Here is a 24,793-nt window from a genome sequence, read left to right as displayed (position 1 = left end):
CTTCCTACACTATTTTCCTCACACTATTTTCCACTTATACCCAACTTCCTCAACAATGAGACAATAGACTTTGGAAAACAAACCTTTACATCCTACTTCAACTGGACATATCCTAACTTTCCATCCTCGCTGCTCTGCTTCTGCCTCCAATTCCACATACCTAAGCTTTTTCCTTTCGTATGCTTCTGCCACTAATGCCTCCCAAGGAACAGTCAGCTCTATGAAATATACTCTCATTCTACTCCTAGACCACAAGACTATATCAGGCCTTAGATTTGTAGAGGCTATTTCCTGGGGAACAACAAGCTTTCCTCCTAAATCTACCTGCATCTCCCAATCACAAGCATCCTCTAAGCTGCCTTGCCTCCTTATTGTCTTATTAACTTTCTCCCCCTCTTGAACAAACTGAATTGCCACTCTCTTCACCTTAGACCCTCCTAAATTCACCTGCCTTCATTTATCTTCAGTACCTGCAGCTAAGCTTCTTAATACTTGGTTATGTCGCCACGTATATTGGCCTTGTGACAGACTAATCTTACAACCTGACAGAATATGCCTTAGAGTTGCAGTACCTGAACATAACGGGTCTCCATTTACCCAGAGTTTTAGGTTCTGGGGAATTGGCAATACATCATATGTTGGCCCTATCAAAAATCTAATACTCCTTTCCTCCATACTCCACAGCTCTTTTCAACTAAGCTTTTTCTTCTCTACACCTTCCCAATTCAACCACTGTCCCAGCTTAGCCTGAGCCACTGCCTTTGTACCCCTTAACATTTCCTCCTGTCTACGAACCTGCTCAACAACTAGCTTTCTCTGCTCAACCCACTTTTTGGGTTCTTTTGACAGAAGGCCCTCAAAAAGACCATTGCCGTTTTAAAATCATCCACTCACTCACTATATAGTGTTCACTGTATTGAAGACTCAATACTCAATAGTATTTAAGAATTATGAGCCATTTATTATCAGTTAGGTGTTGCATAAACAAGCGCTGGTAGGATATGTACACACCAAATCTGAAGTAATAGACTACATAATGTGCTGCTTTTTGGCAGAGAAAATAATTTCAATTGTTATCTACATAACTGATATAATTAAAATGCTTAACACCAATAAAATGCACACTTTGATATCTTATTAGTTGTACTGTATCAAACTACACAAACATTCACAGCAGCTATAAATACAATATACTGATTTTATTATTATTATTAATATCATTGTTATCACAACTTAAATTGAAACCAGGAATAAGAGACCAAATATCTTTTTGTAGGAGCATCCTGGCCAAGAAAGCAGCATCAGCACAGTTACAACATACCACACCACACATATAGATATTTGACAAAAAACTAAAATTATTAAAAGTTTACATAAAATGAAAAGTGTGTACCTCCTTACTTTCGCTTTCATGGAATCAAGATTGACTCCCATTCACAGATGAAAAGTAGAAGGCATTTGCCACAACACCAAACAATGCATCGGTTAGTGCATCAAATTCTTTTATTAATTAAATCAAATAATGTGAGTTAAACAAATAAATCCAAAGGCAAAAAGGACTGATTTGAGTGAACGGTGCCAGTCTTGTGGTAGCAAATAGGTGAGCTGTGTCCTCAACAAACGTGTTCCAGATGAGATGCTTGCTCAACAGTTATTGGTAGACACACCCACCTTCCTCCACTCCCTTCAGTAATACCACAGTCACTTCCTTCACTCAGCCAGACGGCAAAGCTCCATTCGTGTTGACTGCCCAGAGTCCACGAATTCAGTTTCACCCTTCATCACCGCAACCACCAATACAACTTGATCACACTTACACATTAAAGGTAAGTAATGATCTCAGATCTTATTAGTTTTATTAGAAGTATTCAGCTTGCTCTGTTACTGATCGTGGTTTTGTTTTTTTATTTGGCTCATGCAGCTACAGAAAAGTATAATTACATTCTAGGCTTTCTAATATAAATAATCTAAACAATATTGGCAGATAGCAATGGCGCACGTTATTGTCATTGCTATATGCTACTGTACTGCTGAGGATTATAACAGCAACAATGCAAAAAAGCAATGCTTGAAATTTACTTCCATATATTCATATCAGATTGTGTCTTATTAGGCTTCAAAACTCTTGGACTGTTAGGTACAAATGTGTGTACCAGAAAAATGTCAAAGTTTTGTCTGTTTTTGGGAACGTGCACAAAATGCAGTGCTTATCTTGGCTATATATATTATACAAATGTTGCAAGAATATATTTTTTCAAATCATATGCCTCCCTCTTTTCTTCCCTGATTTGATCCTGGAGCCTGCAGCAACACATCTGCAAACCAGCCGTCACAGCACCACATTCCAGCAGCTTCCCAAGTTGCTGCCCAGACATGTCGCTGTACAGTTTTGGCTTTGAGCCTCTCTCCTGCCATGCCTGGAACAAAGACAGGACCCGTATGTGAAACAGCATACATGCTTACTTGGTAGCATTTTCACTTGCAGTAACACAAAAGAAAGCTGCTGCAGAAAGAATGTGGCCTGTTGATACACTTTCTTCCTACTCTAACTGCATTGATGTTGCTTGGAGAACCCCAGGGAATCTGATTATCAATACAGGAAATTGAGTCAAAGAGCTATAATGCACGCTTATAACTACATTCAAGTAGCAGGTTGTCTGCTTTTGTGTTACTGAAAATACTATTGTTACAAATCAGAGAATTTTCCCTGACTTGGTCTACACCTAACTACATTGCTGGCAGACATATCACAGCTTCTGTTAGTCAGTCAGCTGCGGAGCCATAGTATTTTTTCTGGTTCAACTATGGTGGGGCTAACCCATACAGCGGTGAGGCTCAAATCAATGCCATAATTTCATTGTGAATATATATTCAATAAAACAACACCCTCCCACAGGTAGAAACACACAGACACACGGAGAGAGAGAGAAAATAGAAAATAGTTACGTTAATCCTTAAGTTAATAGTTAAGTTATCCTAAAGCCATTTTCACAGTCAAAACACAGCCCCGATAAATTAAGTATTAACTAGGCCTAATTAGGCAACAAGACCGCAGCAAGGAAGCGCATGAAACAGGAAACACGCAGCAACAAAGTCAACAAAGTTTCCAAAAACAATAAAAACCATATTAAAACTCACCAGGTTTTGATTTTCAAATGAGTACAATCCGCCGGTTTTTGTGACGAGCATGCAAGAAAAGCGCGCTCATATGAGTGACTCACGTCATGACGTCATGTGAGTGACAGCTGTCATCGATAGCTGCCTGATGTGGAGGCGCTGTTGGACTCCGCACTTCTCTTGGTTTTATGGTAGGACTAACACAATTCCCGGTGGGGCTATAGCCCACCAAGCCCAACCCTGGCGCCGCCTATGTAATCAATAAATATATTTCTGTGATAAAGTAACTAAGTTTATAGTTATACTTTGGTCCGTTTCCAAGTGTCTAAACAAGTGTCTTTAGACATGCTAGTCCTTAAAGGCATACTTTAGCAAATTACTAGGCTCCGTCTATTTTCTGCTAATGCACACTAAATTATAGATCCTGATCATGTAGCTGATGCGTACTTCTTCGTTCAAGAGTTTACTGAAAAACCTTTCTTTCAGTTACAAAAAAATCAAAACAACAAAGTAATATTCTCGTGTAAGTAGGGTGAAAACTAGTGTGGTTCTCTCGGTTCCATATTAACCAAATGAGAGAACTGCAGTAAAAAACAATATTAAGCAAGCACTCCACAAAAAGTTACAGAACTGCAACTGCTATTCAAAAATACAATGGCATAAATATTACAAAATCTAAATTATTAATGATCTTGTTCGTATGTACAAATGGCTCTAACATACTGTTTTGCGCTTAATACTAATCTCAGCATGCTAGCGCAAACAAAACAAACAAAAACATTATCAGGGTCTAGGAGTGACACAGAATATTTTATCCAAGGTATGAGTCTTTCTCCTCTACTATGTTTAAAGGGGAACTCCGGTATTTTTAAACCTAGACCTTATTTCTGGCATGAAATACGTTTATCTACTCACCGAGAACAGTTTGGTGAAAGTCGGGGTCCTATTTAAATTACTCGAGATCCAAGTAAGCGCATAGCTGCCGTGTTGTTGTAGTTGGCGGCTATCGGGGTCTTAAAGAGGGCTTTCTGCACCCTCGTCTACTGGGATGACGTCATCAACGCGCTTTGCTGCAGCACAGTTTATTCACTCCGTGCTCTGTGAAAGTTGGCTAACTTCACACGTAGTTTGCTGCTGATAGTTTTGTGAAACATGGCAGGATATTTATCAGATTTTGACAACGTGAACAACGACTTTGAGTAAGATGGACGTTCATACCGGAGTGCTGTTGATGAAGTCGTCCCAGTAGAGTGCCTGTGTAGAATTCCCTCAGTTAGCTCTCTTATAGCTGCAAGTAGCCACATAACAGCAGCTATGTGCTAACAGAGCAGTACTATGCGTTCGTTCATTCATTCTTCTTAAAGTATTGGTGAAATAAGGACAGATAATGCCTTATTTAGAGGCTGCATCGTCTATGCAGTCTATGTTCACTTCATTATATGGATCTTGATTAATCTGGATAACATTTGGAGTCCCTTCAGATGCTGAAAGCAAACGTTTACATACCTTTGCCACTTACAGATATGCTATATAGGGTAATTTCCCTCAATAATTAGATTTATCAAGTATAATATTTTTGTCCAATTGTTTCATCTTAATATACTTTTAAGACTGAAAATCTAATATTTTAGGTCATATTTATACAGACATAGAGAGTTCATAAACCTTTAAGAACCTCTGTTAAAATATAATCCAATTAATTCTGCTTGTTACATATCATTATGGAAACTTTTCAGCCTTTCCTCATCATCACTTTCTAGTACAAAACAACATAACATCTGCAACTGTAGTTTGCAGATTAAAGTGAAATTTTATAAAAATTTCCCCCATAACATTCATGACATATATTTTCCTACAGAGATTGCTCTGAGTCCTAACAACAATGTGGTAAACATCTATGAGAAAAAAGGCAAAGACTGGATCAAGATTCATGAGCTGACTGAGCACAGCGGACGCATCACAGGTACTGTCACTGTAACTAAAAGTTAGGTGGATTTGACTTGTTTAACAATATTGCACTGACAAATGTGAACCTTACTGTGCATGAGAAAATAAAATGTATGCTTACTGGAACCATTGTTCCAGGGTATTGGTATTAAAGGGGCCCAAAAGCCCAGAGGATTTTTTTTGTGATTTCATTACCTGACACTCCCACTGTTCAAGACTGTTAATACACATAGAGTTCTAGTTTTAAAGTCTTAAGACTCTCTGACCTTCATAACATAAAACTTGTGACAACAAACAAACAAACTGTAAGAGACAAATAATGGCTATTAGCCATTGAATGGGAAAAATACAGCCAGATTGGGGTCTGGAGCCACACAGTGTTTGACATCTGAAGTAGATGTAACCGGTTAGGTTCTAGCGTTGTCTGTGTTGTGTTTTTATGAACATGAACAGGCCCAGACCAGGATATCTTTGGAGGCGATCTCCATTTATTCTGACAAAAGGTGTAAATAACAACAAAATCCTCCGGTCAATCGTGATCAACTTGAGCTCCTCTACAAATTAAATGACAGAAATATGTTAGTCCACTACACAATAAGTTTAAGCTATCAAGTTAACAGAGGCTAAAATACGGAAATTTCCGTGACCACAGTGTCACTTACCTCTCCCAAGGAGTACAACAGCAAAAGGGGAGAGGCAAAAGCGTGAGACACATATATAGGAGGGACCCTCAAAAGTGAACGTTGAGGTACAGAAACTGAGTCTCAAACGTTCCACAAATTGGCTCAGGAGGCCAGACATATCAGGTAATAACTATTTCAACAGATTTTGTGTAATTGTAATTCTACATATTACTGCTGTATAATTGACTCTGTTACATAGATACGTATATAAAAAGGAAATATGTAATGTTTTCTATCACTAGGATACTTTCCTGATAGGAAGCACTTACAACTTTGTTATTTCTGTCATACTATTCACAGGTATTGACTGGGCCCCAGAGTCCAACCGTATCGTGACATGTGCCTCAGATCGCAATGCCTATGTGTGGACTCTGAAGGATGGTGTGTGGAAACCCACCTTGGTCCTAGTGCGCATCAACCGTGCGGCCACCTGCGTGAAATGGTCTCCCCTGGAGAACAAGTTTGCCCTCGGCAGCGGAGCTCGGCTCATCTCTGTTTGCTACTTTGAGAAAGAGAATGACTGGTGAAGAAGATTAGGATCAAACTTAACCTATTTAGGTTTAGCACATAACATTGTCATATTTTGAGGAACACAATTTATCTAGTGGTAGTATTGGATATTGAAGATGTTAATAGACCAAAAGATTATAAAAAAAAATATGTATTTTTGCTGCTGCATCAACCAGAAATGCTATCTCATCTTTTAAAAAATTAATTTAGCTAAAGACATTCAAATACAGTGTTATAACATTCTTTCTCTCTTAGGTGGTTGAGTAAGCACATTAAGAAGCCAATTCGTTCCACAGTCCTGAGTCTACACTGGCATCCCAACAACATCCTACTGGCAGCTGGGTCTGCAGACCTTCACTGCAGGTAATGCTACCAATGAAAATTGTGATGTATGAGGGTCACTCATTAAATATGTAGTACTACACACAGAGAGTCACACTTTGGAACTCTAGTTAACTTTAATAAACTTGGAACTAAATCTTGAAGATCACGTCTGGGAGTTGTCATTCTTCCTGTCATCAAATCCAACATGTACACTGACATCAAAAATGTTGTTCATAAGTCACACTTACTCTGCCCTGCTGCCCTGAACACAAACAAATCTTAAAATTGATTTTGTGCTGTCACTGTTTTTATTTATTTATTTTGATTGTGTTAGCTCCGTTATGAACAGAAGGCAATACATTAAGAAATAGTCAGAAGAAATGTTGCTCTGGGATATTAAATTGATTACTGCAGCTTTATTTACATATCTACATAAATAATTCATATTTTCTGTATTTACAATACTTAGTAAATGTTAAATGAGCTGCATATATACTGCAATTTTCAAGTCTTGTTGACCACTCAAATCCCTTTTACACTATTAGCTACATTCACCCATTCATACAAAACATTGGGGTGGAAGTGTATGTTTCAAGTTCAGTATTTTGCCCAAGAATAATTTAATATGTGGACTGAGGAAGCTAGAGATGAAACACCAACCTTCTGTTCTGTGTATAACAAAAAGTTAAAGACTGTGGCAGAAAATTAATGCTTGATGATTATTATTTTGCAAAGTAAGTATTTAAATCCCTGATATTTTCTGATGTACAACAGTTGGCGCAGAAAAATAAACTGGAAATCAAGCAAGCATGAGCTGACTAATTTAAACAGATCTCCATTTTTCGAAGGATTTTTTCAGCCTACATCAAGGACATTGAGGACAAGCCTGGTCCCACAGCCTGGGGGGCCAAGATGCCTTTTGGGGAAGTTCTGCTGGAGCGTAAGGACTGTGGTGGGTGGGTGCATAGCATCTCCTTCTCTCCTGGTGGAGATCAGTTGGCCTGGGTGGCCCACAACAGCAGCATTACTGTGGTTGATGCTGCACAGGGAAAGGAGTGAGTACTACTGACAAGCCATTTATTCAATTACTATGGCTAGTGTTAATATGTATCTTTTTCATCCTCTGTCATGGATGCAGGAATGCATTCATGCGTGCTGACATTAAAGTACATCATATCTTTGTCTGCTCAGGCTGACCCAGCTGACCACTGACCATCTGCCATTGCTGAGCGTCCTCTTTGTCAGTACTACAGAGATTGTTGCTGCGGTAAATATTACCTGACCAGTGTTTGTGTGTTAAGCAATCAACTCCACACTACAAAACTCCAAACTCAAAATTTCTATTTTAACTTAAGATCAGTTGAAGCTATAGGAGCTCTGTATGCCTGATACCACAGATGGATAGTTTATCATCGAACCAAGGCAAAGTCACTGACAGCCCTTAGAAGAGGAGGGTCTGGTGTCTCCATCATAAAATTATTTAGATGCAGAAAATAATTAATTGGGCTGTTCGCTATAGTTGTGTGAGTGTGCTTCATATAGAGAAGAGAAAAAACAAGATGAGGGCTTTTTAAAAATGTATTTTAAGAAGATAAGAAAAAGGCTTTCAGAGCTTTGAGTGGCTAAAATCAAGAGCAGTGCCCAAAAAGACAAATATATATATATACATATGTGATAAACAAATATATCCAGGTAAAAATATTTTCATCTACATAGGCCTTCTCATTTACTATAATAACATGATAAAATATGTACGCAGTAATTTTGCAGAATTACACAAATTTAGTGACTTGAAAGATTTTCTTTAGATTTTTTTTCATAATTCAATGTCCATTAACCTCATGCTGTTTAGCCAACATCTTTGAAATCTAACATACACATTTACTAATTTATTTGTTAGTTTGTCTTTGAACTGTTTTAATCTCATGTGTCTATGTCAGGGTCATAACTGTTGCCCATACCAGTTCGCATATAAGGGTCCTGGTGCTCTTGAGTTTATGAAGAAGCTGGACACCCCCAAGCAGACCTCAAAGGGCAGCATGTCAGCCATGCAGCACTTCCGCAACCTGGACAAAAGAGCCACTGAGGAGGACAACAATGAGCTAGACACCCTTCACCAGAATAGCATCACGTAAGGGGCACAGCCTCCCTTTGAATGGCTCTATGAGCATTTGTATCATTGTATCATATTTTTTTTTTTAAATGCTGGAAACCTTTATAGCATTTCATCTCACATCTCTCACTCTCATTATTATTAAAAGCTTTAAATTCACACTGAGGACAAAGAGAAGACAATACAAGTAAGCTCAGGGATCCCAGAATCAAGAGGACAGTCTTAATGTGGATCTTTATCCAATAGCTCTACCATGTGGCTACTTTCTAGTTTGGCTTTCAGTCCCTGAACCATCAGCTTCAGAAGCACAATTCTGCCAGTTTGAATATTGTTGTTTACTTTTAATCTTTATTAAATTATAACTGCCATAATATTTTCACAAGTGTCACAACTCGATGTGAGTCGCACATGTGCAGTAGTAAACGAGTTTTCACTGATTTTCACAGTTTTCCTAATTTCCTTTCCTGCATAGAAATAGTAAGCCGTCAATGCTTCTTTTGTTGCTTTCTATCTGGTTTGCAAAATCAACAGTAATTAGCTTAATTCTTAACAGATTATTCTGAAATGTAGTCTATTATTCATTTATTCATTTCCCATACCTGAATTATCCTCTTCAGGGTTATTGGGGGAGCTGGAGCCTATCCCAGCTTTCGTCTTACCCAGCCACTGGGTAAGACGAAAGGTACACCCTGAACACATTACCAGTCCATGATAAAGCCAATGCAAACAACCATGCACACTTACACCCACAGTCAATTTAGAATCACCAATTAACCTGACACGCATGTCTTATGATGTTTGGAGAGTGCAGCACAGAGAAAGTATACAAGCTCCAAACAGAAAAGCCCCAGGTGAAATTCAAACTGTATACTTTAAGCAACAGTGTTAACTGCCACATCTTATAAATGGAGAAATTGACTATCATCTCATACCAATGTTATGCTGATGATATCCAGCTCTATCTGTCATTCCCACCTGATGACCACAGTCTCAGCACGAATCTCAGACGGTCTCTCTGACATATCAACATGGATGAAAGCCCATCACCTCCAACTTAACCTGTCAAAAACTGAACTGCTTGTCTTCCCAGCCAAACCAACCATACACCACAGCATCTGCATCCAAACCGAATCCCTATCTCTTGCACCATCAAAGGTTTCTAGAAACTTGGGTGTCATGATTGATGACCAACTAACCTTCAAAGAACACGTTACTTCGGTTGCTCGTTCGTGCCGCTTTGCATTACTAAACATAAGAAAGATCAGACCATACCTAACCCAACATGCCCCCCAACTCCTGGTGCAGGCCATCGTCATCTCCCACCTTGACTACTGCAATGCTCTCCTAACTGGTCTCCCAGCTTGTACTATGAAACCTCTGCAGATGGTCCAGAACGCGGCGGTGCGTCTGGTCTTGGATCAGCCTAAAAGAACACGCCCCCCCTCTGTTCATTGAGCTCCTCTGGCTGCCCTTAGCCGCCCGCATCAAATTCAAGTCCCTGATGTTAGCTACAAAGAGCTTAATGGAACGGCTCCCATCTACTTGAATGCTTTTGCAAAGGCTTATGTCCCAACTGGGTCCCTCCGTTGGTCCCAGGATTGTCGTCTAGCAGCTCCTACACCACGCCTAAGACAATCCAAACTCTGTTCATGTGTCGTCCCACGATGGTGGAATGACCTACCGAGCGCTACCAGAACAGGGGCGTCCCTGTCTATCTTCAAGAAGCTCCTGAAAACCCAGCTCTTCAGAGAGCATCTCCTCTCCCAGCACTTACCCTGTACTTCCCTCCCCCCTCTATCTCTGCACTTTATCTTTCTGCACTTCCTTCTATGCCTGCACCCTATCTCTACTCTGTCACCTCTGACAGAGTCGGACTCCTGGGTTCCTTCTATGGAGTTTATTGTTAGCTTTTTATAGAGCTTGTTATATCTTCATTTGTAAGTCGCTTTTGGATAAAAGCGTCTGCTGAATACATAAACATAAACAATAGAATTTTGTTTCTGTGGACAGATTACAGATTACCTGCTAAACAGCTTCAGCTTTGAGTTGGCTCAGTCTGTTCACAATATGTATTTAGTATTCCACCCTCCATGTGTTCCTTCAAATAGGTAGAATTAAATGCCACTGGGTTGCTTGATAATGTTTTAATAGACTAATTAATCTCTTATGAAAGAAGATGACTCTCAGTCCTTTCATCCACCCAATACCCAGAGACATAAACAAGCCCATTTCTGCGGGCTGGGCAGATGCCATTACATAAACATGGCCAAAAACAATCTTATTTTTACCTTAAATATGAAGTTTTGACAAAGAAGGAATACTGTTAGTCACTGAATTTAATACCAGTATGAGACCAGATCTAAATTACCCCACATGGCTTGTGCATGCTCATCACACATTAGCCAGCAACACATGCCAGGCAGTGACAGCATGTCTCACTACAATTGGACATGTCAGACATATTGCTATTGTTTAGCTTTGCTTTTCTAAGCATGGCTAAATATTGCATTGTCTTGTGTTCTGCAGCCAACTATGCATTGTATCTGGGGAGAAAGCCAAAGTAGAGAAGTACAGCAGTGTGGGTCTGGATGGAGCCATGGTGATCTGGACTTTTAAGGTGATCTGAAGCTATTTAGGAAAAATCTTACCGGAAAGTTGTGTTATAATGCTGCTGTTGCAAACATTTTCTAACTAATATGAAGTTTTCCTTTTCAAATTGGTTTATAAAACATGATTATATGATTATTTTAATAGTAATAAGTAATCTAGAATGGAAAAATTGATGATAATCTTTTTAGAATTTCAGCTTTGATGATCTAAACTATTCATGCTTTGATATATTTTCCTTTATGGATATTTTTAGTTCAGTTACTGTCTATTTGTGTATTTACTTAAAATCTTATAATGGCCATACATCATTACAACTTTGTTTCATACCTTTTTTGATTCCCAGAAACTAAAATCATCTTATTTATCTGAACAACCAACTAAAATCAATAGTTTTAATATCTTTGATCTCTTATTTTACAGCACTGAGTCTACACATGTTGTCAGGCCTGACGGTGCCACAGGATCAATCACTCTCTGTAGACATTTTTGTGTGTGTGCTTTTTAAAAAAAAAATTTTTTTTTCAGTAATTGGAAAATACTATCATCACCTATACACTTTGTCAAGAAAACTGATCTTTTGAATAAATAAAGGGGCCAATGTAATAGTGTAATGACTTTTCACCTTTTTACACTCACTCACTTTCCTATTACATAATATATGTTTGGTGCGTTTTATATAGTAATGTGAACAAGTAAAGCTTAAAGGGGAACTCCAGTATTTTTAAACTTAGACCTTATTTCTGGCATGAAATACGTTCATCTACTAACCGAGAACAGTTTTGTGAAAGTCGGCATCCTTCAGAAGATATTTAGATTACTCGAGATCCGCGTATATCCATATAACGGGAGAGAACAGAACATTGACAATACAGCCTCTAAATAAGGACTTATTTGTCTTTATTTCACCAATACTTTAAGACGAATGAATGAACGCGTACTATTGCTCTGTTAGCACATAGCTAACAGTTAGCACTGGGATGACGTCATGTCGGCTAACTTCACACGGAGTTTGCTACTGATAATTTTGTGCAACATGGCAGGATATTTATCAGATTTTGACGACGTGGACGACACCTTTGAGTACGATGGACGTCCTTACCGCAGTGGCGGGCATTGATGACGTCATCCCAGTAGACGAGTGTGTAGAAAACCCTCTCAAAGCCCCCCGATAGCTGCCAATAACAACATCGCATACACGGGGAGAACATGCATCCACAGAAAGGCTCCAAGTGGGGATCGAACCTGGAACCCTCTCGCTGGGAGGCGATGAATCTGTCATTTTTAGCAGTGTCAGCAGTGGAATTGCAGGACCTGCCAAATCGAAGAAAGCAATTACGAGTGCTGTTAGTTCTGTGTCACCTGTAGTTGGTAGTGTCACCGAAATAAAGAAGAAATGGTTTGACATGAAAATGGCTTATTAAAAAAAAAAATGCTCGATGACTACAACTAAAGTTGTGCAATCAGTTGTTGCCTCATCACGATGGCACTTTCATGGGGCAGTCCATGGGGGTCTTCTGGCACAAGAATTTCTGGACTGCCTGGTCTGGTTCAGGTAGTTGGAGACCCTTGTTCATGGCAATATTGTGCAAAACACAGCATGCCTTCTATAGAGCAGGAGCATTTGTACCAACTATGGTTTGGAAGTCCCAGAGTCAAAGTGGGAGATACTAGTGGTGGAGAATGACAAAGCTTACATCCTATGGGACTTCCAAATCCAGACTGATAAATTAGTGATGGCTAACCAACCAGATATTGAGGTGTTAGTCAAACTAACACCTCTGTAGTGGTAGACAGTTTTTGAAACTAAAGGGTTGTGTGTCTGAGAAGGTGGTGAGCAGCACAGGAGCACCACAGGCGATTGCACTCTCCTTGTTTCTCTTCATTCTGCACACCTCAGACTTCTAGTACAATTTAGAGTCTTGTCATATAGTGCAGTTGTTGGGTGTATCAGTGATAGGTAGGAGGCTAGGTACAAGAACCGGTTGACTACTCATTTTGAACACGTACAAAAAGAATTGAAAGAGTCTGTACCTCTACGACAGTACTTGGAATGTCTAACTGCATATGTTGGTGTCATTTTGTGGAAATTAACTCTTAGTTTATTCTCAAGTTAAAATAGAATAGATAATAATAAATAGAATAACGAATCTGACTGGTTTATTCTGACTGGACACTGTGGTGGTTTAGCAAGGGCGGTTGGTATTTTTATTCTATTATCTAAGAAATGTTAAAAATTCAGATCTACATGTCACTAATGATTTAAGTAGCATTGTGTGCATATGTAAATTATATAGCCAAGTTGTGAATAACTTTAGACATCTGGTAATGAATGGCCTTCTGAGATTTTTGGCAAATGGCATTGAATGGCAAGAATCACATAACTGGAGTCAGTTAACACAAAACAATTATTCTTGCAGCAAGGAGACAAATCTGCGCAACATATCACAAAGCTGAGTTCAAGAAATTATATTATCAGAATCAGAAACAAGTTTATTGCCAAGTAGGTTTGCACTTACAAGGAATTTGACTTGGTGTAGTTGGTGCAGACAATATATATATCTATAGATATATATAGATATCTATAGATATGTATATACATAATTATTGCTATTTATGTCCTCTACTATGAGATCACTAGCCACACAAGGTAATGAGACATTCAGTAAAGCAAGGTTCAGACAGAAGATAAAGAAGTAACAAAATCCAAGGTTTATAACAAGACAGGGGGAGGAAGCCTCCCCCAACACACAGTCACATACTTGTTTTCATATAGTATAACCTCATGACATTTTTCAAACAGACATATATATAAACTATCCATGTAACTGCGCCATCTATGTAACTGCACCAAAGTTAAAGTTCTAAATCAGCATCACACTCTATGTGACATCCCACAGGTATTGGGTCAAAATAGCCAATAACTTTCAATTAAACTGTTCTGCAAGGTTGGGGCAAGTTTTAAGCTAGGGTCTGCAAGGGACTTTATTGTATTTTGCAATGACGAGACTACGAAACAACACTTACACTTATTTTTTTATTTGAATGGTTTGGCAATATATATTTTTTTCTCTGCATATGAGAACGTTACATGAATGGAGTAAAGTAAGGAAGTAAGGAAGTTGTATGCGAAGGAAAACATGGCCGACACTCTAAAGCGTTAACCGCGCCCCCTCCAACGTCACGTCACGTGTCCCTTTTGCCCCACTTTTCTCTATTCTCTTATCTTCTCAACATTGTTTACACACACTTCTGCACTTATTGCAAGGTTTATCATCCGTTTAATTTTCATGTCTCTTGTGGAATTCGAACCTGTACTGTGGCAACACTCCAATATACCACAGTGCTTTGGACATTCCTAAAGCCTGCTGTAGGGGGCAGCACACAAAATGTGTTAACTGTGTATAACTGTAAATGTAAATAAGTCTCCCATCATTTTTCCCGTCCTTTTTTGGTACACTCAATTATTTGAGAGACTAGCTATCTATCTGTATCACTATTTGTGCAACACAAGTGAATGAAACAAATTCCAAATTGAGCAAAGAAAGTATTTTTCAAAAATCTTTTGTTGAGACAAAAAGTGTTGGGTTTTATTAATAAATGTAAAATAATTCTCCAAGTAATTCTGGCTTTACTTTTGACAACTGCATTAAATGGGTGTCACTCACACTCACTGTCGTCCTGTTTTGCAAAAGGAAATTAAATAAAAATGTGAAGGCTGTTCTTGGTTCAAGTAAAATTATCAAACTTTATTAACATTGTAACAATAATCACACAGTAACAGACGAGCAACCATCTGCGAACAGACAGACAGACAGACAGACAGACACTTAACGTAAACTTAACGCCGCAGTTAAAACGTCGCATGAAATGGAAGCTGTCCAAGCGCACTGCAGACCTCCATGGGTGGAAGAGTTTGACCACTGAAGACACACCTGTGAAAAACAAAGTCAGCCGCTGCCCAATTGCCAGTACCACTCCTCCCGCAAGTGGAGTGGTAACAGTGTGTGTGGCACACAGTTTTAATAAATATAGCTTTCCCAGTGATAACTACTAATACAACCGATTCTCCGCAACAACCAAAAGATTCTTCGCACACAAGCCCTTGAAATTGATTTTGGTCAAGACAGAGGTTTCAGAATATGAAGATCAAATTCAGAGTCTGACAGTGACTTTTAGAAGAGGATGACATTAACCATCAGCTATCTCCTAAACGAGAATGAACCACAGCTAGACAGCAGCAGGCCCCAGGACCAAGTGGTCAGCAGCCGAGCTGAGATTGAGATCTTACTTATGTTTTGTAAATGTTCAAAGTTCTAAAAAAGTTCAAATGAATAATACATGATAGTTATACCAAAAAACCTTGCTTAATTTGCACATTTCTTGAATGTTTTCCATCCTTTTTATTTTTTAAATCACATTTTATTGAAAAAAAACCGAATTGCACTTTAATACATAAATGTGATTATATTACATGTTAATCATGTATGTTGTTTATATTGCTTGTAATTGGGATGAAGTAAACATCTGTAGAGTATTTTAACATAAAATTGTTTGATCGTGTTGAATTAAAAACCCCCAAAATGCAGCGGGTCCACCAGACCAACAAACATTGCCTGAGTAACAAAAATATGACCAGAACACAAGGGTTAATACATCTGGACACATCTGTCTGCTCTGCTCAAACACATAACCAGGCTCCGTTACCAGAGTGGAGAAAACGCCACAGATAGCCGACGAATTACTATTGCACTGACGGACAATAAATGCAAAAAAGATAGTTCACATCTTAAGGCTTTCCCCGAGGAATCGGCAGAGGTTATACGGCAAGTAAACAAAAAAATAAGTTACTATTTGTCTTCTGATTCTGTCATATCACTAATGTCCCCACCGTCGCCACACAATGCCGGTATGAACAGCGACGCTATTACAGGCAGAACTTTCATTGGCAAAATGGCTACGTTACAAGGAAGTTGAAATACAACTTGGATAAAGTGCCGAAAGGACGAAAAATTAAAGTGCATATTGTTTGTCCCACGGTTTAACATTCGGCTTATACATGGCGTTACGTTTATGAATATTAATCAAGTTTACAAACCTTGTTCTCGTGCTTGTCACAAGTGTATGCGAAGGAAAACATGGCCGACACTCTAAAGCGTTAACCGCGCCCCCTCCAACGTCACGTCACGTGTCCCTTTTGCCCCATTTTTAGTGACGTGTATGCTCGTTCGGACCTGTGTTCGGACCTCGTTAGGAACTCTTTGATGTCCTTAGGAAAGTGTTCGGAGCTGGTTAGGAAAGTGTTCGGACCTGACAGAATGTGTTAGGAAGTGTTAGGACCTCTGAGGCAGTCCAAAAACCGGCGGGGTACGGCCAGTTTCCTCAGCCAATAAGAATAGACTATTAACGCTTCACCAATCAAAATTGAAGCATTGACGGCGTTCTTTGATTACCAGCCAATCGAAAAAGCAGAGATGTGACGTAGCTCCGTCAGCTGTTCTTGTTTTGCTTCTGTTTTGCTCATCTTTTCCTCTAGGCTCTGGAAAATCGTCACAGGAAACAGCCGTACATAAACTGAAATTGAACGTATATTTAGCAGAGAGAGCCACAAGAACTGCTTCGAGCGCTAACTTACAGATAGCAACCTTTCCACATTTCTGCAAAATTGGAGCCGTCTTCCGCCGACATCGAGCGTCGAGGTGCAGCCGATCCCAGGCCTCCAGTCCAGTTTGGCGGGAGGGAAGGAGGTTGCTGGGAATCGGGATGGAGACCACAGAAAGTGCAGGCGTCGCTTGCGGAACGGACGAGCAGGGGGTCCGATTTGGCAGCGCATCTTTCAATCAAGACTCCACGTAAGCAAGCGAGAGGCTCATTACAACCACGCAGTTACAGTTACAGTTACAACAGATAAATTAAATGGAAAAAATCCATTCTGAATGGATAAGCCCACCTCTTTCTCAACATCATCCTGTGGTTTTTAAAGGGTTATTCCAATGATGAATTTTATATTGGAAATCCGGCGAGCTTTTTATACCCAGTAACGATCTGAGAAAACTAGCATTTAGCCTAAAAACGTAGTCCTGTTTAGACGTATCATTTCTGCTGTCCCTGTATATCTTGGCCGTGATTTTCTCTTTGAATCAAGGGTGTAGGACGAGAGACTGTACAGTCCTTCCGTCCAACCTGCTGGACAGATTGGAAAACCCCTTGAGGCAACGTAGGTGGCTGTACAGGAGCTGCCCACAGTATGATAAAGTAAGCCTGATAACGTCATAATGATGTCATAAATGTTATATGACTTATCCTTAAACTGCAGTAAGAAATCTGGGTCCAAAAAATACACGTGTCTTGAAATATGTAGGTGATCTTAAGGTATGTTCAGATTGCAAGGGATGCTGTTTAGTTCATTATGACACCCTGGATTGTAAGCTTGGTCCTAACTTAAAACCAAGCCTCTGTTACAGTTACTTTTAAATTTTTGATTCACTTAACACAAAGAGCCTTTTAGGTCTCATCAGACCAGAACCTACAGGTCAGGATTTATGGAATGTCTAGAAATCACATTATTTTCATGCTCCAGGTTTACTTTTTTACTTTACTATTAACAACAAAATACTTGTCAGTAGTTTTATTGTTCACATAATTCAACAACAATTGAATAACTTTATGTTTACTTGGTTTAGTACACTTTGTGGGGAATGCAACATAAAACATGAATGTTAGGGTTAAAAAACACCACTATAGTTCTCAAATGGGAAATCCGATTTATTTAGTGTTTGTTTGAATGCAGTTTTCCATTAGGGTTGCAAGCCCATCACTTGGTGACTTGCTTGGCATTGCCCAGTGTTAGTATATATTTTTTAATGATAGCTGTGATGGCAGTTTTTCTGTTGCAGAAAAGGAATTTTCAGCATCTTTCTCAAGGGCAACAATTTGCCCAGCAGTTTCTCTATTTTAAAAAGAGTAACTTTTGAAAAGAAGCATTCAGACTACTTAACACAAGTCATCCAATAGGAGCTTGACTTGACCATATCCCTCTAACTGAATCATTTCTTAATTACCACAAATTCAACATGCAGGAGTACAAATTTGATATTCTTTTAATGTCTTGTTAAACAAGTTATCCGATTCTCTGATGCCTCATTTCTTGTGCCTTCTTTAGCCTCACACGGTATAAGCAGTTGCTTATAAGTTATTGTAAACACGTAGTGTTTGACCAGTTTGATACACTTACACATGACTCATTTTCTTGATGGCTACCTGTTCCTGTAGACCTAAGTCTGTACATTCCTGTCCTGTCTTGTCCTGCTTTTTAATAGGCAGAAACATGTTCTACTCCTGTAGAATATGGCTTATTTTCCATACCCTTCACCTACAACTGCACTGTGTGACTTATGCAGCTTTCTGTTTCTGTGATCTCCTCCCTACTTCACCAAACAAAGTGTTGAGTGCATTTTATGAAGCAGAGATGTGTCCTTATACAGACAGAACAGTCATTAGTCTACAATCTTCTGCACTTTGAAAACTGTTACCACAACATAAGCTGGAGATAATTACCTTAGGTAGGGGCAGGTTAGTACATAGTCAGATAGAACACGTTTCATATTGGACCATTTCTTACAGAATGTTCTGCTCTTATGTTTGGATTACTTAGAACTTTGACTAGGGCACTTGTGACAGCAATTTTCATGATTTTATTAGTGAGATAGCTTATTCTTGTGTATTTAATATGTGATATTACAATATGTAAAAATGAGAAAAGTGATGCATGGAAACTAGACCATACATTTTTCTCACAGTCCGGTCTGTTGTAATTCCTTTGTGTCCTAAATATGGCTGAACCTCCAGCTGATCCAAAATACTGCAGCAAGAGCTCTCAATGAAACTAGCACATGTATCATGTTTCTCCCATATTTGTTTATCTTCACTGGCTCCCTGTAAAATGCAGAATATGATTTCAGATTATTCTAATATATTAAGCCTTTAATGATCAAGCTCCATCGTTTTAAAATATCACAGCATCTTGTTATCCGGACTGAGCACTTAACGCCCAGACAGCAGGCTTACTTGTGGTTCCTACTGAGCCTTCAGTTATCAGGCTCATCTCCTGTGAAACCAGCTTGCAGTATAAGGTCAGTTAGCAGACTTCCTTTCTACATTTACGTTTACAAAGCCTAAAAATGTTTCTTTTTGATAAGTTTAGCAGTTATTGGTGGCTCAGGTGCACCATCCCTTAATTGGTAAAGGTTCAGGCTGCTGGGTGGCCTCCCGTGGTGAAGAGATAACCTCTCCTGTCTTGCATTTTGCCACGCATTTTTGTGCCATATTTGCATGACATTATCTTTGATTTTACTGTTCGTTTTGTATTTTTATCAACTGTGTTCTGTATTTCAAGGACCTTTTCTGCTTCAAATGCCTACACTTCTTAAACTGATTTCACATTTTTGATATATTCTTAAAAAATGTTTCTGTCTCATTCCTTGGCAGAATTCTCTCCAACAACAATATGTGCTACATGTGTACCTGTACATCCAACAGCAACTGCTGAGAAATTTGATTTTATGGGAGTATTGCTTTATTACTTTTTATGAGTATTGCTATGAAAATCCTCCTCATCGTCACACTATCATCGCCTGAAGATATTTATATATTTTTTTTTTACAAATTTTCTGCTCAATTTAGAGGACCAGGAAAGACTGTGATGCTTGAAATTAATGCACTCCAAGTCCCTCTATATAGCGTCACATTAAATCTTATGTGTACTTCCAGCTGCAGTGCATGTCTGGTGTATCATTCTTTACCCGTTAAGATTCAAGATTCAAGAATGTACATAATTGAAAAAGCCAGAGAGTTTCAGGTTTTGTTGATGCCTTCCACTTGTACAAACAATAATTGTTTATGTGTATGTGTGCAGGTCACTGGCTTTGGGAACAAAGACTGGCTACAAACTGTTTTCTCTGACCATGGTGGAAAAACTGGACTGCATCCATGAGAGTGGTCAGTATAAATCCCTGACTGCCTCAGTGTGGGCCAAATATCAACCCATATTTAGCTGAGTAAAGATGGAGTTCTTTTGAATTAACCAGCTAATAGACCACGCTAGATTTCGCATGAGTGTTCACTGGACCTTTCTTTTAATCTGTACCATGTGTCAGTTTAGTCATTAAGTGATGACAGCATGAGTAGAGGTGTAATTTGCTAGTTCCTTGTCAATTGTTGACTTTCCCCCCATGTGATTCTTGGGACAAACATCCCGAAAGCTTTCTGATTTTGTGTAAACTACATTGTCTCAGCTCTTCTGTACCAGACTGACACATTAAGCATGCTAGATCTCTTCAGGTTTCTCTTAAAAGAACACTGAGTTTGGGAAAAATCCCCATACATGTTTGCGTTCACATAATATAATCTGTCTTTTGTTTAAAACCTGGTTTTACCTCTTATCAAGGTGAATCTATCTCCACTTAACTTACTCTTTTCTTGAGTCTTTTTTATGAGTTTATCTTAATGTGCAGACAGCTTTTGCTGGTCAGTGATAGCTAACAGACAGCAAATAATGTCCATAATGATACAATAACCTACTTTGTCAAGTTTTTTTTATTAGTTTTAAAATGTTCATAATTTGATGAGTCACAAGATAGAGGAAGTTTTGAAAAGGTAATGATAATGTTTAAATGTCTTCAGTGTTTTAAACAGCCACATTTATGCAAGAATCAGATGAGACTTTAACGAATGTCCCAGGAACATGTATCTGCAGAATAATTTCTCCAGGGGTGAAAGTACCTTTAGTTCTGTGAGAAGGCAATTTAGTCAGCAGAATAATAAATTCGTATCTATTCAGTCCAGTTATGATTGATGGACATGCAGACAGACAGAAAGACAAACTGACCTTATTTATCTCAAGGGGAATTTTCTGTGTTATAGCAGCCATTTTATAGGGGTCACAAAAACAGAAATGGTGTTGCATGTACAGAACAACTAGTTCAAAGTGCTATATTTGATTTACTTTATTACATTGGTAAAAAACATTGTTTTGCAGCAAATCACAACACAGGCTTGTTAATCAGTAGATGTTACACACAGTCAGCCACAAAACAGTTTGTAAACTAACTTAGATTTGTAACTTTTAAAGTCATACAAAGTGCATCCACATAAACCATAAGCGTAATTTGTAATGTTCAGCAATCTCAGCAGAGGCAGTTATTCACGATCAGTAATCTAGTCCAGCATTTGGTATAATGTTGTTTATATAACACATCAGAAATGTACTTTGGCGTTCATAATTGAAGAGACTTGTACACAAGCAGAGCTGTTTTAAAGTCTATTCTCTGAGCGACAGGAAGCCAGTGCAGAGATCTGAGCACTGGCTTGAGTGCCTGAGCATAATATGGTCGTAGTTCCTGGTTCTAGTCAGGACTCGAGCAGCAGCATTCTGGATGTCCTGCAGCTGTCTTACAGCCCGTTTAGAGCCCAGTGAGCAGCCGTTACAGTAGTCTAACCTGCTGGAGTCAAACGCATGGATTAGTCTTTCTAAGTCTGGTTTAGACACTGTTCCTTTGATTCTGGCAATGTTTTTAGATGGTAAAAAGCTGCCGATGTAATTGATTTAATGTGGCTGTTAAGGTTCAGGTCCAATATTACCACTAGATTTCTAACTTGATTATTAGGTTTTAGAAAGAGAGTCTCAAGGTGACTGATAACACTTTCTTTTTGTTTCTGTGGGCCACAGACGATGATTTCAGTTTTCTGATCTGTTCGATGCAGTGATACAATGTATCTATGGGCCCATGTTCTCCTGTTGTTAGTGACACGTAGATCTGAGTGTCATCTGCATAGTTGTGGTAGGACACATTATAGTTACGTATTAGCTGGCCTGATGGACAATGTACAGATTGAACAATAGGGGTCCCATGAATATATTATACAGCATTTAGAGCTTTGTATAGGATTACGTGAAGACGTGAAAAAAAAAGTACACTCTCTCTTAAATTTTATTGTCTTATGTATCATGACATAATAAGAAATCATCATTATGATAAAATGAATGTGTATTGGTTTATTTTGATTTGTGTTTTTTGTTTATTGGTTATTATGGGACGTGTGGTGCGCAATTGGAAGTTTTAATTAGTCCTACCTGACACCTGCGCTTCAGTTCAGTTTGCTGTGGGGTGTGCATGGGGAAGGCTATTCTTTTGTCTACTGCACTCGCACTTCGCACATGGCATGGACTCACTGAAAAGCCTTGTTTTTTGCTCTATCTTGCACTTAAGACTATTGGAGTCCAGAAAGACTCTTGGAGTCTGACTGATATGGAGAGCAATAAACTAAAGAAACCGGAGCAAGCGTGTGGACATTGAATTATTCAGTGCACATAAAACAATTTGATTTCCCCCTGCTTAGCCCACTGCGGCTTCTGAACAAAATTGGTGAGCTGGATCTGATAGCTGCAACACTGAATATACCCTCACTGACTCCATAGAAATTAAAAGTTGAAGTACCACCCAGGTGCTGCTTTTCCATTAACTGATAATCGGCAAGTGTTACCACTTCTACAAAAGCAGAAGTTTTGGTAGTTTGCTAATAAATGTACTGCATTGTACTGGTTTATCATGATCACTCAAAGCACTTTCACACAACAACCCTATTCACCCATTCACACAGGACTTTTTAGTATTCCAGTTTTGCGCGCTGCATGTTTTTTTTTTAAGCACAAATTCATACACTAATGAGAGCATTGAGGCAAAGCGAAGTTAGATGTCATGCCCAAGGACTGCAGAATCGAATCACCAACCTTCTGATTGAGCACAAGTTGTTATGAATGTCCCGTAGTACACAGTGAGAGACTGAGAATGTCAAATAGAAAATTATTATTTCAAGTTATTGCTGGTGGTTCTACAAGCTGCTGAATCGTGGGGTGTAGTTTGTTTTTCATGAGGTCATTTTTAAAGTATCTTTGCCGACCAAGAAATTACCATTAATATTCAGTGCACTCTTAAAACTTTAAACTTTCCTGCTCTGTATGCATAGTCTATTACTGAAACAATAGACTACATGCACAGAGCAGGATTCAATAATAACTCTCTGAATGTATCAAATCCCAACATTACCAATCCTTTTTCATGTAGTTGTATGCTGTGATGAGAAACAACACAACTTTCTCTGTCTTTCTTGTATTCATCCTTAACAGCTACATCTGTCATTTCATTGCAGTTCAAAGAAAAATGTAAAAACTTTTTTAGTTTTCTGTTTCTACAAATCATTTCACTTCAGCCCTGTGTGAAGGCTTTTTTTATTTTATTTTTTTGCTTTAGTATAGCCATTTTAAGCAAATATGAACTTTACGTGTAGTCATGTTTAAAGACAATTTTTATTTTCTGGATCTTAACAAATCTGTGCTACTTGACTGGTCAAACTGACGTCTCTGTATTTGTCATTTCATGTTCAGATTCACAACTCTTTTTAATTTCTTGTGAACATCCCAGAAGTTTCCAGAAATGCAAAATGATGGTCTGTCTGTCAAGGTATAGCTATAAAAATGATGAGAGCTTGAATAAGGGCAACTGGACTTCTTCTTGGACCTTGAAGACGTTTCACCTCTCATCCAAAAGGCTTCTTAATTTCTAAACTAGATGGTGGGGAGTGTTATAATTGTCTTTGTTCTTAGACATTATGTATTCATATTCTGTATTTTCCTAAATAACCTATGTTCCTAGCTGGTACTTTTCCACTCTGCTCATACTGCACAACAGATGACCTTAAAAGGTCCAAGACCTTAGAAGGACATAAACAACTGGGTCAGACAGAACATCTCTATTAGGGCAGATAGGTCTGGTACATTAGATCCACGCCTAAAACAGCACTCACACATACACACACATTGTTTATCACATCCAAAGAACACGAGGAGGACAGTGGTTGGCCTGCTCATGCCACTGAAGACTGGCCAATTATACTCTGACAAGTGTGAATACAACCTCTGTGAGATAAAGCTGAATATAAATATGAAATGCTTCCGGATATCGGGGCTCGGCCTGACGGATTTCCTGCGGGAGCTCTGGCACTCCGAGTCCAGCTGCAATATACTTTACATGGGACCACTAATAAATACTTTGTTTAATGTTGTTTAAAGATTTCTTGCTTGTTCTTGGGCTTCCAATGAAAGAATCGGGCTAACAGGAGTATCAGTTTATAAACAGAAAAGGTCATTACAAACACACTCACCCTGAACCCCCTGACCAGTTGAGCAAAGAGTGTGCGGACCTCTAGGAGAGACCACAGAACAGCTCCACAAGTGCATGGCACAATTTAGGAGAACCAACTCTTCAGGTCAAGACTCAGCAGTTCACCTACATCTGAAGGAGAAGAGACACTTATTGGAGGACAGTAATGTACACATTCTGGACAGAGAAGACAGATAGTTTGAGAGTCAAGGAAGCCATATGTGCTAAACTGGAAAACCTCTCTTTGAACAGAGGAGGTGGTTTGGGTATCAGCA

At 38.9% G+C, this 24,793-nt stretch overlaps 2 protein-coding genes across 6 annotated transcripts in view; both read left to right on the top strand.

The window, feature by feature from the left end:
- Positions 1-1,701: 1,701 nt before the first annotated feature.
- On the top strand, positions 1,702-11,827 carry LOC140273251 (actin-related protein 2/3 complex subunit 1A-A). Of its 2 annotated transcripts, none has more exons than XM_072368769.1 (10): positions 1,702-1,826; positions 2,301-2,437; positions 4,976-5,080; positions 6,048-6,270; positions 6,513-6,620; positions 7,430-7,636; positions 7,773-7,848; positions 8,522-8,712; positions 11,221-11,311; positions 11,725-11,827. In XM_072368769.1, the coding sequence occupies exons 2-10, from the start codon at positions 2,374-2,376 to the stop codon at positions 11,728-11,730; spliced, it is 1,071 nt and encodes a 356-aa protein (XP_072224870.1). In that variant the 5' UTR covers positions 1,702-1,826; positions 2,301-2,373; the 3' UTR covers positions 11,731-11,827. The 2 variants fall into 2 exon arrangements, with proteins under 2 accessions (XP_072224870.1, XP_072224871.1); XM_072368770.1 differs by having other exon boundaries at positions 1,703-1,826; positions 2,308-2,437.
- Positions 11,828-16,769: 4,942 nt separating this feature from the next.
- The window catches only part of LOC140273783 (WD repeat domain phosphoinositide-interacting protein 1-like), a 31,653-nt gene continuing 23,629 nt past the window's right edge, over positions 16,770-24,793 (top strand). For 2 of the 4 annotated variants that reach the window (XM_072369444.1, XM_072369443.1), the window contains exons 1-2: positions 16,771-17,153; positions 20,216-20,298. In XM_072369444.1, coding sequence (XP_072225545.1) covers positions 17,065-17,153; positions 20,216-20,298 — 172 coding nt within the window. In that variant the 5' untranslated portion in view covers positions 16,771-17,064. Of the gene's footprint in view, positions 17,154-17,446; positions 17,557-20,215; positions 20,299-24,793 lie in introns of all 4 variants that reach the window. The other 2 variants (XM_072369446.1, XM_072369445.1) reach the window with 2 other exon arrangements.

The sequence above is a fragment of the Leuresthes tenuis genome, unplaced genomic scaffold (genome assembly GCF_036924035.1).
Source record: "Leuresthes tenuis unplaced genomic scaffold, fLeuTen1.0.hap1 SCAF_17, whole genome shotgun sequence".
Taxonomy (NCBI): Eukaryota; Metazoa; Chordata; class Actinopteri; order Atheriniformes; family Atherinopsidae; genus Leuresthes; species Leuresthes tenuis.
Note: the sequence above shows the minus strand (reverse complement) of the source record. Positions and strands in the feature narration are given on the sequence as shown.